Source organism: Passer domesticus, chromosome 1, assembly GCF_036417665.1.
Source record: "Passer domesticus isolate bPasDom1 chromosome 1, bPasDom1.hap1, whole genome shotgun sequence".
Classification (NCBI taxonomy): domain Eukaryota; kingdom Metazoa; phylum Chordata; class Aves; order Passeriformes; family Passeridae; genus Passer; species Passer domesticus.
The window spans coordinates 36,079,917-36,095,168 of record NC_087474.1 but is presented as its reverse complement, the minus strand read 5'-3'; the positions used below and the strand labels follow the sequence as shown (position 1 = coordinate 36,095,168).

Here is a 15,252-nt window from a genome sequence, read left to right as displayed (position 1 = left end):
TATTTTGTTAGACTTCTCAGTTTGAAGCTGTAGATACAGTGAAGGAATTGAGTTTGTAATGTTAGCTTTATCTTTAAATGAAATTTCATATTAGTATTTATGTAAATATGTATATCTAACTTCAGAGAGTCTTTTGAATAGAGGGGGCAATAAAGTGGATATTGAAGAATATTCTCCAGTTAAATTTATTACTGCTAATTGCCTATTTGTACATATTCCCAATGTTGGCCAGGTCTTTTGTTAGCACTCACAGCACAAATGAGTGGGATGAGTGCTAGCAAGTGCCTCCCTGAGGATAGCAGTATATCCGTGGAGAATTTTTAAGAAAATTGCTTGAATTCTTTGAAGTAGCATGATATAAAACCAAACACAGGAATAGAAATCCAATATCAGTTTTGGACAATGATGGAATGAACACTGAACATAGTGTGATTAGCAATGGAATATGTCTCTGAACACTTACTATCTATACAGCACTGTACTATATATACAGTATATGTGTATAAAATGTATGTATATATTTATTATTACAATCATGTTATTATTTACCACATCATTGAAAGTTTTCAGTGACATGGAAAATAATAATGTGATTATAATAGTATAATGCCTTGGGTATCAAATCTATTTTCAGCATAACTGTATTTGCACTTATGTAGGCAGGTTTTGTAGCTCTGGTTTTATGAGGTGAAAGTATATATAATTAAAAAGAAAAATATGCAGATATGTTATTTTTGATATCAGTAAAAACTTTTCATTTTTACAGAAATAATTTTTGGTTTTCATGCTTTTATATCTTTGAGCAGAGTGGTGGTTCTAGATGACCATCAGAGGTTCTTTCCAAGCTCTGCTATTCTACTGCTCTTGCCTTTGTGGGGTTCCCAGCCAAAGGAAGGAAATGATGAATCTGACTCCATGTTCTTAGAAGGCTAATTTATTATTTTACGATCCATAGTATATTAAAGTGTACTAAATTAAACTATACTAAAGAATACAGAAAGGATACAGACAGAAGGCTAAAAGACACTAATGATAATATTGTGACTCTCTCCCGAGCCTCAACACAGCTGGCCGTATTTGGCCAATAAGTAAAAACAATTCACGTGAAACCAATGAAACAATCACCTACCACATTCCAAAGCAGGAAAACACAGGACAAGCAAAGGAGATAATTATTGTTTTCCTTTTTTCTCTGAGGCTTCTCAGCTTCCCAGGAGAGAAATACCGGGTGAGGGATTTTTCCAGAAAATATGACGGTGACATACTGCTCTGTTATGTTTAAAGAGAAGTTTCACTAAAAACATTACCAGCTCAGAATTGAGAGCACACACTTGTATCAAAAACATTACCAGCCCAGAACTGAGAGCACACACTGGTATCAATGTAAAATGCCAGTTTGATACACAGCTTGCACAGGTTATAGACAGTTTTCTTGAAGACTATACCACACTTCAGCGTGTATCCTGGGGTTATAATGACTCTGCAAGTCATGTAGAAACTTCACCACATAAGCCACTCTGACGTGAACATAAGATATCAAGGTAGTCTGTGCCCTCAGAACTAATGTTTTTATAGAAGACATTGTGGTACTACCATTTCCTTCATTAATTAGTCCTATATTACCCAGAATAATAAAAAGACAAGTTTAAGGTCCCCAATGGATCAGTGCTTTATCAAGACAAAATAAAAAGAATAACAATATAAAAAAAATTAAAATCAATCCACTTTCTAAATTGATATAATTTAAAGTTTAGCTATATTAGGATTAATTCTATTTTCCATTTTTTACCGTGTAGAGACAAAGATAATATTAATATTGTAAAGTAATATTATCATGTTCCCTAAGGCACACTGAGACATATTGGAAAAAAGTTATCCCCTAGCATGCCTGTCTAATTAAAATAGAAATATGGTTGGATTCCAAGGCAATACTCTGAAAGCCAGGAGCTTTTCCTGTCTAAAATTCTGTTTGACACAGTGTTTTATACCCTCCCCATACAACAGTCTAAAAACATCAATAAGCTGCTTTGCTAGCCTGGATTTTTTTCAATGTGTTACCCTCGGGTTAAGCTTTATAATCTGATGCAGAATGTAATAATCCCAGGAAGTTAAATGAATGGGAGTGGAGAGTGTTCAAAAATAATCAAAAGTTAAAATTAGAAGTAAAATTTCATCACTTATTTAAACATGTTAATTCTAGTTACAATTAAATTTTTTTTTGTATTTGTCAAGAAAGTGCTAAGGTCTACTTGTGAAAATCTTTTAATAAATAATGTAAAGCTTTTAATAAATAATGTAAAGCTCATAATTCCTGTCTCTTAGTCCATTCACAAAAGTAAAGGGGTTGGAATTTGGGGATGTCACATACACCTAACATAGTCCCAGACTAATGTAAATAAGTTAATTTCCTCCCCTCATCTTTGTCCTTTTCCATATCTTCTCTGATTCACCCTTACAGTGAATTGGCCACTTGTTTTAAGTGTAAAATGGGAAAGATTTATAAAAACACAGAAATGAATGAAAAAAAAAAAAAATGGAAAACATTTCATAATTGCTCAAATAAGTTTTGGTGGGATGAATCTTCTAACTGGAAAATGACCACAAATCAGAATAATAAATTGCTAGAGACAAAACCAGACAGTGTAGGTGTCTGTGTCATTATTTTCAAAAATATCAGAATAACTGAAGGCTACAGGAATGAAACGGATCATTAGTGAAAAATGATTCTTCGGATAAAGACTCTAGGAAAGAAAATAAAAAGGCCAACCAGTCTATCTTTTTTGAATTACATATTTCCTTGTTGCATTATTTCTCAGCAGCGTACCATATTGAAGGATATATTAGAAACACAACAGCGAGGTGATTATCTTGAGGGGGACTGGGTGGAAGAGATGGCTCAGAGGCACCACACGTCAGGCTCACCAGTAACTGGTAGTAAAAAAGCTTTATGAGATACCAGACTAATAAAAAAGGCATCAGACCTGGCCTAAACTATAGCTTCAGGTCAGCTTTGCTCCCATAGCAAGTGAAGAAGTTAATTGTCAGGCTGAGGGTCTGGAGGAAGGACTGGCTGTAACCCTGCACAGGGAGGAGGTTATTGCAGCAGATTTCCTCGTTTGAAGCTAGCATCCAACTTAATAGCCAAAGATTCACCAAAACATACTTACTGTCATGAATACAAGTAGGAAACCTCTGGAATATCTTGCAGATTGCTATTGAACAGAGCTCATTCCCAAAATACGTATTTTCCATTTAATATAAAAAATGAAGTGTAATTTAGGTAATGAACTGCCTTGATTTTGTTTGTTTTTTGCCAGTGCTCATGCCTATGTACAGCTGCATGACTTGTCCCATAGGAATGAAGAAATTGAGCTGTGTAAACGACATTGTGCAAGTGCTGCCTTGTTCACCAATAGAGTAACTTTTTTGTGAAGAGGAAGAGGGGGGTGGGGGGGACGGGGAAGAAGGAAAAAAAATCCAGATTGTCCCAGTACAAATGAAAAATCTGAGTAGCTTGTAAAATGTGAAAGCCCTGAGTTGTACTTGTCAGCAACCTAATTGGAGAGTAGTCCATGCACAGAGGCAAGTAAGAGACCTACTCCAATGAAAATATCAGGAATCAAAGTTAATTATATGTTAGTAGTTTTAAAAGTAGTTTAGTTTTTGACAGTATGAGGAGCACCTTCATTCGTACACTATAATCACTAAGAAGTTTATAGACTCCATATCAAGACGTAAAAAGGAAATATTAATATATGGTGTCTTTTGGGCAGAAGCAGTGGCTGCTCAGCCATCACTCAGGGCATGTACCAGAACAACTAGAGCAAAGGGAACCAGGAGCACGTGGAGTAAAGAGAAAGACCATAAACAGTTGGTTCCCAGTTTAAAAATTGTTTTAGTCGTTTTTTGGATTTTGCTTTTTGAATAATCATACAGATAAAGTACTAGACTTCCACTGCTTTAGGTGATTTATTCAATTTTATTTTCTACCTGTTGTAATAATTGTATAGAAACACAAAAATTGGCATTTATTGGTCTCTTATTCTGCAAGCTTTGTTCTTACTGACAATAAACATCAGTGAGTTGCACTTGCAAAAATAATACATGATCCTCCACCAGACAAGCTACTGACAAAGGTGCGTGCTTAATATGCTCTAAGAATATTTAAAAATTAGAGGTTTTCCTCAAATTTATCCAGACTTACTGTTAAAAAAGGACTGATTGACTTTTTTAAGGTAAACCACTTCATTTTGCATAGCTGCTGGGTAATGTGAAAAGAAACATCTCCTCTATTAAAAAGTTGGTTGGAATTATTTGGGAAATGTTCCGTGAAAATTACTTATTATTAAAAATATTTTGCAACCTGTGATTGTCCTGCAGTGTGCAGGATGAACTGCGATCTAGGCTGGAGTAGAGGAATAGTGACTAAGTATGGCAGTGCAGTAGGAGCTGATTTGGAAATTCATTTTTTCAGTGCATGATTTTTATTATAAACACACAGGTAATACCCATGAAATAAGAATTATTTTTTTTTTACTTTGGAAGTTAAACTCCTCAATAAGTAATTGTGTGACTATTTCTAACAGGTGTTCTTATCTTATAAAACTTGCCAAACTTAAAAACATCCTTAAAAAAAGCTTTTTTTTTTTTGTTTCCTTAATGTTATAGTGTAGCAAATATGATAAGTTGTTTACTTCTTTAAAGTGACATTTCTATGCAGACAATCAATGCATTAAAAGATCAGAAATGTCACACTACTTTCAATGCTGATTCATAATAGATAATCAAACATGTAATAGAAAGTGTTATTGCTGTATTGGAATGCAGCATTCATAAATTCAGATGATCTATAGTAGAAATCTAGATCTAGAAAGAGCATGACTAAAAAGGCAAGAATGAATTCATGTCAAATATGTAATCTACTAGCTGAAAACCAAACAGTGGCAAGGCAGGATTTAATCACAATTTTGTGCTTGCATTCAAAATATTTTTTGCTATTCATTCTCTGACTACAAGGGCATTGCTAACTGTTAGAAAAAAGAAAGAAAAAGTTTTCAAATAAGCAGTTAAAATTACAAGAAGAGGAATTACTCATATGCTTTTAAAATACTTAAGGTTTAGCTGGAATGAACAAGAAAGCTCCGTATACTTTAGATTAGAATTTGTAGACATTTTTCTTCCCAAGCTTCCACACACCTCTGTTGTGTGCTCCAGAGCTTAGAGCTACTTTCACTTTTACAAACAATTGATTTGGTCAGTTGTCAGATTTTCCAACAGAAAATGAGGAGCATCCCTTGTAATTTCTTAGATATTGCTAATAACAACCTGAGCTTTATTATATTAAAAATTCCTCACAACTCAGTCATTAAAATTTAATATATTATAAACACCAGCCTCTTAAAAGAACAAGAATTAATCCTTATTTTGTCAGACAATGCCTTTCAGAGGGAAGATGGGGGCATATCCTTCGGTTTTATTGCTTCTTGGTTGCTAGATTGCCTTTTAAAATGTATTTGTCTATTTATTTATGTTATTACCAAAGAGCCTGGCTAAGGTGCAGTAAGACTCCATGTTCCCTACTGGAGAAGCAATCTTCCACATTTTCATGAAACCTTATCCTTATGATTCCTTTACACTGAGATGCACTGATGGAATCAACCCTTCCTCGTGTTTCACAAATTGAGTGTTTTCATGTTAGAACACAGTTTCTTCTTTGGGGAGAGGGAAGGAAAGCTTTTGTAGGAGCCAGAACACTACTTTTAAATCTACAAAAGGAAAAGTAAATTCTTTTTAGTTGCAAGTTCTATCTACAAACAGAGATTTTTGGCTCCTCAGGAATATAACCTCTTTTTGAAAATGACTCACATGGATATAGCTTTAGTGAGACAAAGATTATGCGTGAATCTTGTGCCTTGTCTTCCTTTGGGACTTAATTATGGCTTGATGGTATAGGTGTGAAGAGGGCTTCTCGTCCTTTTTATCACTGTGACTAACCAGCCTTCGGTGTGATTTTTGGATGGTTGTTGTGATTTTTTTTAAATCTGGATAATGTTGTCTACAATGTAAATTCTTCTGTGTGACATAGGAAATATTCAGAAACAATAAACTCTCCCAAAGCCTACAAAGATATTGTACAAACATTTACTTATTCTGAGTTTTTCATAGGATAATTCAGAGTTATGAACAGCTGCTGCTACTCTCTAAATGCATCAAATAACACATTTTCCAGGGCTGGTGGATAACGCAATAATTTCCAGTTTCTTCCATAATAATGTATATATGTATCCACGTATGTTTTCAGAACCTTCTTCTGAGTGCTCAGTTTTATCAAATCAGGTATGGGACACTCTCACTGCCTAATACATATGTAATCTGTAATTTATAGTGAAAAATTATACAGATAGGGTGAGGCACATGTCAAAATCTGTGTCACTCAGCAAACTATTTCCTTACTATGGCAACACAGTCACAGACCTAGATAAATTGGTTGAAATGGCTGAACTGTTTTAATGTCACAACTCCAGCTACCATAAGAATTAGTATTTTCTAACTGTCCCTAATATTTGAATACATTTACAAACACAGTTATTGATTTATTGATCAAAAGGGAGCAAAGAAAGCAAGGGGAAGAATATGCAAAATCAACAAAAGTATTTTCTCCTAGTTAGTATCTTGCTATGATGAAAATGTATAAAAAGATGGAAAGTAGCACTGCAAGTATGGCTGAACACACATGATGGTTTTAATAAAAAAATCGCTTAGTAATTTCTGGCTTAGGAATTATCATGAGGAGCCATTCGAATGCTATATCTCTGATTCTGTGTCTGTTTCTCTACCTTTTACTCTTTAGAGCCTGAAACAGTTGTCTGCTGCTATACTTGGTATCTGGGCTTTTCTCCCAAGATTACTAAATAGCTCTTTCAATAAGTCTGTAACCAGACAGCTACAGTTTCTTCTTGTTACTGGGAAAGCTGTATACATACACTCTTTTTACTGGACAGAGACACAACCATGGAAGTCTTTGAGCATTTTCCACAGTCATACCTTACTCAGAGTTAAGTGCAGATGAACCACATCATTATATATCCTCTTAGAATGAACCAAGAAAACAAATTTAAAATACTTCCTTTTTGTGTTTGTGTAAGGAGAGAAGATAAATAATCTTCCTTCTGACACTTCAAGAGAAGGACACTACAGATGACTCCTGACCCCTTTTTTGTCCACGTGTTCCTAATTCAGTTTAAATCTCTGATTCAATTTTAATCAGAACAATGAAGGTGGAAATGGGATAGTGAACAACCAGGAGTAAATTCTTATTCATTCTCAGCTTTTTAATGCTGGCTTAAAGTTTTAATAAATCTTCAACCTACGGTAGATTTTGGGGACTTTGGCTGAAAATGCAATAACATTTTAGGTCAAGACTGAAAGACAGCTCACAAGTCATAGGGGGGAAATTCATGCTATTTCACCTGTAGTTCACCTGAACCTAAATACTGCTGGTGATAAATTTTAAGTATTACATTCACATTCAGCTACAGACTTACAGTCATTTAAAACATCCAAGAAAAAGAGAGTGAGAAACAGTTATTCAAATGAATAGATCTACTGTTTAACTGTGGAAAATTCTCCAAACTCAAAAATCCCATAAAGCTGCAGAAGTCACAGATACTCTCAAAAGTAAAATCTCCCTATACTAGGGAGAGGGAATTCAGATACAGTGGTCTAGCTGACAAGCTCTCCCATAACATCATTTCCAAGTGCTGTATTTAAAAAAAAAACAAAACAAAAACCAAAAAACAAACCACAACAAAAAGAAGCAAGAAGTCATATTAACATACCCAGAAAAACTTTCTTCTTACTTTTCTCTGAGAGTAACCATCAGATAACACCAATTATTTCTGTTTGCAAGTATACTCCAGCTGAAGCACAGACAGGGTATTTTCCTGCTGAAGCAAAGTGAATGGTTGACCAGGCACACTTGCTACTGACATAGTAGCATGTTCACTTGTTGAGCCTTGTTTTCGTGATGATAAAATTTTTGGCTGCCTTATTTATGCTGTTTATCCTTATTGGTAAGTAAAATAGTTGGAAAAGAAATGAGATATTCTACTGCAAGAGAAATAGTAGCTAAGGGGATAGTTAAGCAGAGGATGTAGGCAAAAGTGACATGCACAATCTGTCTTAGATTCTGTTTATCTGCCTGTGACACTGGATGCAATTCCATATCACGATATTTTTTCCTTTAATTTTAAGGTAACAGATCATACCATGAAAATATAGCATAGATTCAAAAATGCTCTAAATATTTTCTACTTTAAAGCCGAAAAGTTACTTGGATGTGTCCCACATTACTTTAAATCACATCCTCCTCAGAGAGCCTGAGAAACATTCACCTTCAAGGCTGCTGTAGGCTTGCTCTCAGCAGAGAGTCTGTACATCATCCGGTTGACTTTAATTGGGAAGAGTTGTCTCTGAATTTACAAAACCTGAATGCAGCTGAGAGGGTGACCCCCAGATTTGTCACCATACAGAAAAATATGAAACAACACATTGTGGGGATCCATCAAGTTCCATGACAAAATTGTAGTGGGGAATGCAATAATCTTCAAACCCTATCTTTACACGGAGTTTTACTCCTTTGCAGATCAAACATTCCTCCCCTAGGGAAAAGTGTAATACAAACTGATCACCAGGCTCTCAGAACAGCTGTGTAGTCTCAGCTGCTGTTTTCAGCAGCAGAAAGTTTGGAGACATTTCAAGAGACAAACAAATGAGATACCCTGGTTATTTTCCTCTCCAGAAGTACACGCTTATATATGGGCTCCTTTCTGCTGCAATGGTTTAATAGAGTGTTGCTGTGGAAACACTGGCACCAAAGTACACCTGATAGAAAGCTGTGTAGAAAAATCAGCTCATATATCAAACTCATTGGGGTTTTGCACTGAAAAGTACTTTGGTGCACTCTTCCTTGGCATTATATTTGTCCTCTGTTTTGAGAGTATCCTAGTGAAAATTCATGTTTTTCCAATGTTACTTCTCTCTGTGTTAGGAGAAGAATAAAATAAACACCTGAACTGTTAAACACTTGAAAGTATGGCTATAACTGTCTTTGAGCATGATAAAGTCAGAAAAAAAGAGATATCATAAAAGCTTTTCACTATTAAAATCTGAATATATTTATTTTCTATATAATATCAGTAAAAGTACTTTGGTGAGTCTTCACTGAAGCCTTTCAGAAGTGCTTTATCTGGAATTTCTTCTCGTTTTATTTTTGCTTGGGGCTTTCGTTTGATTTTCTTTTTTTTTTTTTTCAAAAATAAGGTACTTGTTTAAGTGGAAAAAACATATTTTAATTGCAGTGTATGAGAAACAACTGTTTTTTATTTTCAGTGTGTGATGACATTGTTTACTAAAAGTGATAACTAATGAAGTATGAAATGAATGTTCATTAGGCTGGCACATGAGCTTCTAGAAAAGGTAAAAACCTTTATTTGGACACACAGCTTACATAACTATGAATTATTTTTAGACACAAACAAAAAATGTTAAAAACCAAAGAATTTTCTCTCATGGATGGTGTTATGGAAAACGAGAAGCAAAGAGGTTGTTCTATATTTATGGTCTGACCAACTGATAAAAAATTAATATAGGTAATATCTGAATTATCAAACAAATGGAATCAGCAGTTCCTTTAACATAATTGGTGTATTATTCTTTACTGTGACAAAATTATAAGAAATTACTGAGGTATGTGAAACACCTGAAAGATTACAATAACTGCAGAGACCTTTAAAGATACTTACATCACTTTCATGGCCTTCTCTCAGATTGTAAGTGAGATCATGCTGAATGTCTTCAACAAACTTGTGAGCATACTCTGGGTAAAGGTCGAGCACTTCAAAGAGACCTTTGAGGATAATACATTGGAGGTCACAGTATGTTAGAGCTTTAACATCTGCATTTGTTTTAATAACTTGATCCCTAATGGATAGGTTTGCTCCAATTAAATCTCCTTTACCTGAAAGAGAATACAAAAATAATTATCTTCAAAGCATAAATTCTTTACTTTTTTGAATCATAAAGCTGTTTAATATAATTGCTATACCTGAACCTGAAATCCCATTGTTACTAACGCCTTGTTTAATTAATAACATGCTAAAGGATCATAGACTATTTTTTTTCCCTGTTTTTGCAGGTGCAAGCTTATGCACAATTAATTGGAGGTAAAAAACCTAATTCAGGTAGGTAACTGGCTGATTTAAGGGACCAATAAAGTAAATATGCGTAAAATGAAGATTTACACCAATAACTAATAGCAGGTGCAATTATTTTTGAAAAAAGATGTTGTCAGGGGTTTTTGTATGTGTCTTAAAACGTGCAGGTGTTAAACTAGCATTTTAATGTTTTTGTCAAGAAGAAAAATTTGCTTAGGAAAGAATTCTTGTGGTTTTTTTTTTTTTTTCGTTTATGGGCAAGACTGGTTTAGAACACTGGCTGTATTAAAAACCTCAATTGACAACATATTGAGGAGCACAAAAATTTTATAATTAAAAGTTTCCATAAATATCTGATCTGAGATATAAATTCCAAAGTGTAGTCATTGAACCAGAGGTTCTCCCCAAAAGTTAAAGCAGATGGTCTTTGTGGAAGACCTGGACAGTGTGATGAAGTGCATTATCAGCAGGTCGTGGGCAGCACCAGACTGGGGGAATTGGTTGATGATACTGATGGACAAAGTTGCCATTTAGGAGGACCTCAATGAAAGATAAAATGTCTACTAGGATTTTCATGAAGTCCAACAAAACCAAATGCCAAGTCCCGTACCTGGGATGAAAACCCTCCCTACAGCAGTATGGACTAGGAACTGACCAGCTGGGCAGCAGCTCTTCCGGAAAGGCCCTGGAGGTCATGGGGGCCAAGCTGAATGTGAGTCAACAACGTGTCCTTGCAACAAAGAAGTTCAAGGACCTCCTGTGCAGCATTACCAAGAGTGGAGCCAGCAACTCCCAGGAAATTACTCTTTCCCTCTATATTTGTCATACTTCATCTGGAGCACTGTGTCCACTTTTGGGCTTCCCAGTACAAGACATAATATTGACATATTAGAGTGAGTGCAAAAGAGGCTATCAAGAATCAGGGTTTAAGGAATATAATTTATGAGAAAAGGCTGAAAACCAGGCTATTGTTCCATCTTACAAAGAAAAGGCAAAGGAGGGATATTATTACTGTCTTCAGTAGTCCAGCAGAAAATTGTAGAGAAAACAGAATTAAACTTCTCTTCAGAGTGCATGGGGCAACAAGATATACTGGACACAGGGTGTAATAAATTAAATTCTCGTTATAAAACAGGAAATGAAAGTTTGGAGCAGTCTGCCCAAAGAGGCTGTGGAATTGCGAGCATCCTTGGACATGTTCAAAATGTGTCTGAATATAACTCTTATGACTCTGAGATGAATTTGCCCTGTGTTAGCAGGTTTAAGTTGGGTAGCTTCTGAAGGTCTGAAGATCCCGTCAATCTTACATTATTATTTGATTAATAAATAATAAGTTAAGACTGTCACATCAGAAAATCCACCCAGAATATAATTCCAACTGTATATTACACAGGAAATGGCCAGCTTGCAGAGTAAGTTAAACTAATCAGTCAACCATCCCTGAACCTTCTTAATCTATTTTAAGATAGTTTTTTTTTTCTTATTTACATAGAGCTTGAACAACTTTTTCATAAACTGAAGGTAGAGAGAGATTTTCTCTTATGCTAGGAATATGCATACACTAATGCTACTTTGGTGTCTCTTAAAATAATATAAATGCGAACTAGTATGAGATTAGGTCAGTCTGAAAAAGAGAAATTTGATAGGTAACACTAACATCTGTCATTGCTCAACACAACATGTGTTGCTACATAATAAAATACAGCATAAATCTAAGCAGTAATACACTTTTACATTTTACTGTAAATATCAACAATTCCTTAGATTTCTTCTATCCTATTAAGCAAAGGGCTGCCAGTGTTAATTCATTGCTGGTTGTTTATGTGGACAATGGAAAAAATATTTTAAATATACTAAAACTGATTCTTAAACATCTTAATTAGAAACTTTTTAGATATATGAACAGTATTAGTATACATACTGTATAAACATTTGGAAAAAATGTTAGATTTTTATGGGATCCTAGTTAAAATTTTGAAGTAATTTCAGGCTTAAAGATACTAAAATTGATCTGGTAGTGTTAATATATGTTTATTTTTCAAATGAAAATCATGCAGCAAAGGCTGTAGGTAGTAATCTGAAGTTTCATGTAGAATTAATGAAGTGATTAAATGATTCTACCTTGAATGTCAACATTTGTTACATAACAGAATAACTTCAGCTATTCTTAGTAGCTCTTTTCTTTTTTCTTTAATTGGATAACGAGCTTATATATACATGTTTCTCACAGACACATCTGTTTTTCAATAAATCAGGGACATATAGTCAAAGTTATAAGTGTTCTCATTATGGATATTTTTCAAATAATTTATGACTAATATTTTTAACAAATCAAAGATATATGCTCAAACAGTACATAACTCATATTAAAACATATTTTACCATAAAATATATCCTAACCATCATTATTAGAGACAAAGTAATAGCCTCTAGAGGAGGTAAAGATGTATTTAATGAGAGCATTTCACTGAATTGTTGCTGCACCGCTTGTTAGTAAAAATGGTTCAGTAAACAAAAATGAATCCACTAGAATTAGAATCAGGACAGACATAAAATATTCTGGGAAATGCAAGTAACTCAGCATTGTCAGGGGAAAAAGCTGCTGTCTTGAGCTTACATGACATCAGCAACAAAATTTCTCATAGGGGCCTACATGTTTGATGCATTCACCTTCTGCTGGTGTTAATTAGGTTTAAATGATAAAGCTCCCATTCCCATAACAAAACATTATTTTTCTGTAATGTTTATGTTTTTTTACAATATGATTTCATTAACTTCTCTCAGAAATCCACTAATCTCTTTCTTACTGTTTTGATTGTCACCATTACACAATGATGCTTTAATTAACACTTTCAGAAGTGCCGGAACTGGGAATCATTAATGAAATCATAGTTCCAATGGAACTGCCTCTTGAACTTTTGCTGTCTTTTAGCTTATATTTTATTATAAGTCATATTTTATATCTTTGATCTATGTGATCCAATGAAGTCAAGAGATTCTTAAACATCTTAGAAACAAAGAAGAGATGGAGTGATGTGTGCTGTGAATCTAGTAGAATTAAAGAGTTATGACACAAATAGGACCTGTAGCACATTTACATTCTAAAAAAGACAAATCAAATGCATTCCAGTAAATTAAAGAAAATTCAACTACAGAAGACCAGAAGCTTCCATTATCAGCAGTCTAGTGTAATCCCACAAAACAGGAAGGAAAGAAAAAAGGAAATGTTCTTTTTAACTCTGTTTTATAAGAATATTCAAAGTCATTAGAAAGAAAAATACATCTAAGTCTAAACAGATATTAAAATCATAATAAAACAATTCCATACTTTTAGAGTAAAATTTACATATTTTGCCAAAAACTTCTTAAACATTAACTGAGACAGATCTAATAATCTTTTAACTGAAGATAAAGAGAATTTCTTTAGTAGGACTTAGATTGAGGCAAATCACAGAAATTTATAGGTAGAGATACTTAGACCCCAATGAATAAAAACAGTCATCCTGCAAACAACAACAAAAAATTTATTAGAACAGAATTTCTGGTCTTTCTCAGTTCCAATATACTCAGATAACTGCAGACAGCATTAGTTAGCATGAAGTAGCTTGGAGGAGCAGAGCCAACAATGCTTGTTTTTCACCACATGGCTTTTTTGCAAGGGGTGTTTGTAGGCAAGTGCCAAAGAATGAAAAAGTAGGCTCTTATTGCTTTCTTTGACTTGGGACCATTAGTGGGAGCATTGTCCGAACACTAATTTTCATGAAAGATTTAGGAACTGATGACAAATGCTCTCTGAGCTGTCAATACCATCACCAAATATAGCAGAAAGCAGCAAGTTGTCTCAAAAGCTTGCAAGTACCTGTTTACAAGGAGAGAGAATAAGGAAACCAGAAGTGAAATTTTGCACAGCCAACAATCTGGCAATGGAAAGCTCCTTAGGTCAAAATATAAGGAAGGTTAAACTGAATTTAAAAAATTAAAAAAATAGGAGTGTACATAGAATAGGTATTGAAGATTAAAACTAAACAAATTCTTTCTCATCAGACAATTAGAACACACTAAACCACCAGTTAGTCGTGAAGGTTCTCCTGCACTGGGGGACAATTTTTGCTCTTTGAGTCTATGATTGTGAACGTACCAAGGATTGCCAGCACTGTGCTGTCCTTCAGGACTTCCATGGAACCTGAGCACACAAAGTAGATCGCTTGCAGGGCATCCCCCTGCCGGAGGAGGTATTCCCCAGGAGCACAGAAGGAGGTTTTGATGTGCAGAGACAGAGACCTGAGGCAGCCACGACTGGCACACTCGAAGAGGGAAAGCTGCAAAATCTCCTTGTTCAAGTGCATGGTGATGTCTGAACGCAGCTCGTCTGGGAAGTCTTTTAAAAGCTGTCCAAAAGAAGGAAAAAAACTATGAAAAAGAGAAAATTTGTAAAATTATTTGTTTCCACTTTTGCAGAAGTGGCCTGATTTAGTGGTGTGGCACATGTCATACTGTTGCAAATACTTCCCTTTTATTTTCTTAATCTCCTTGATGAGATGTGCTATTTTAAGAAATTTTAACACTGGTAAATTCCTGCAAAAATATGAATAAATATATGCCTTTTTACTACCAAAAAACCCACCAAACTCAAAAAGCCTCATTAAAAAAAAACCCCAAAAAAACAAACAAAAAAAAACCCCAAAAAACCCCAACCAAAACAAAACAAACAAACAAAAAAAAAACCCAAAAAAACCCCCAAAAAACAAAAAAACCCCAAAACACAAAAAACCCCAAGAAAACCAGGAGAAAAGGTCAGCAATACTGTTTATACAAATTGCTTCTAATGCACAATTTAAGTTTGTCCCAGTTCTTCTGTGTGATAAAACACAGTAGGCTGCTCAGGTATACCATTGTGGCAGTGACATTTACAATGAAAACAGAGAATTCTAAAATTCATCAATATGCAATATTATTCTTCTATAGTAACACCACTGCAAGAGGAATAACTAAAAGACACACTGCCTTGAATGTGTTTTTTTTCTTGTTATTTTCATTT

General features: G+C 34.6%; 1 protein-coding gene across 1 annotated transcript in view; it reads right to left on the bottom strand.

Moving 5' to 3' along the window:
* Positions 1 to 15,252, bottom strand: part of KCNH8 (potassium voltage-gated channel subfamily H member 8) — a 178,302-nt gene that overhangs the window by 25,676 nt on the left and 137,374 nt on the right. The window contains exons 10-11 of the mRNA XM_064414163.1: positions 14,353 to 14,602; positions 9,804 to 10,018 (exon numbers count right to left, since the gene is read on the bottom strand). Of these exons, the coding sequence (XP_064270233.1) occupies positions 9,804 to 10,018; positions 14,353 to 14,602 (465 nt within the window). The remainder of the gene's footprint in view (positions 1 to 9,803; positions 10,019 to 14,352; positions 14,603 to 15,252) is intronic.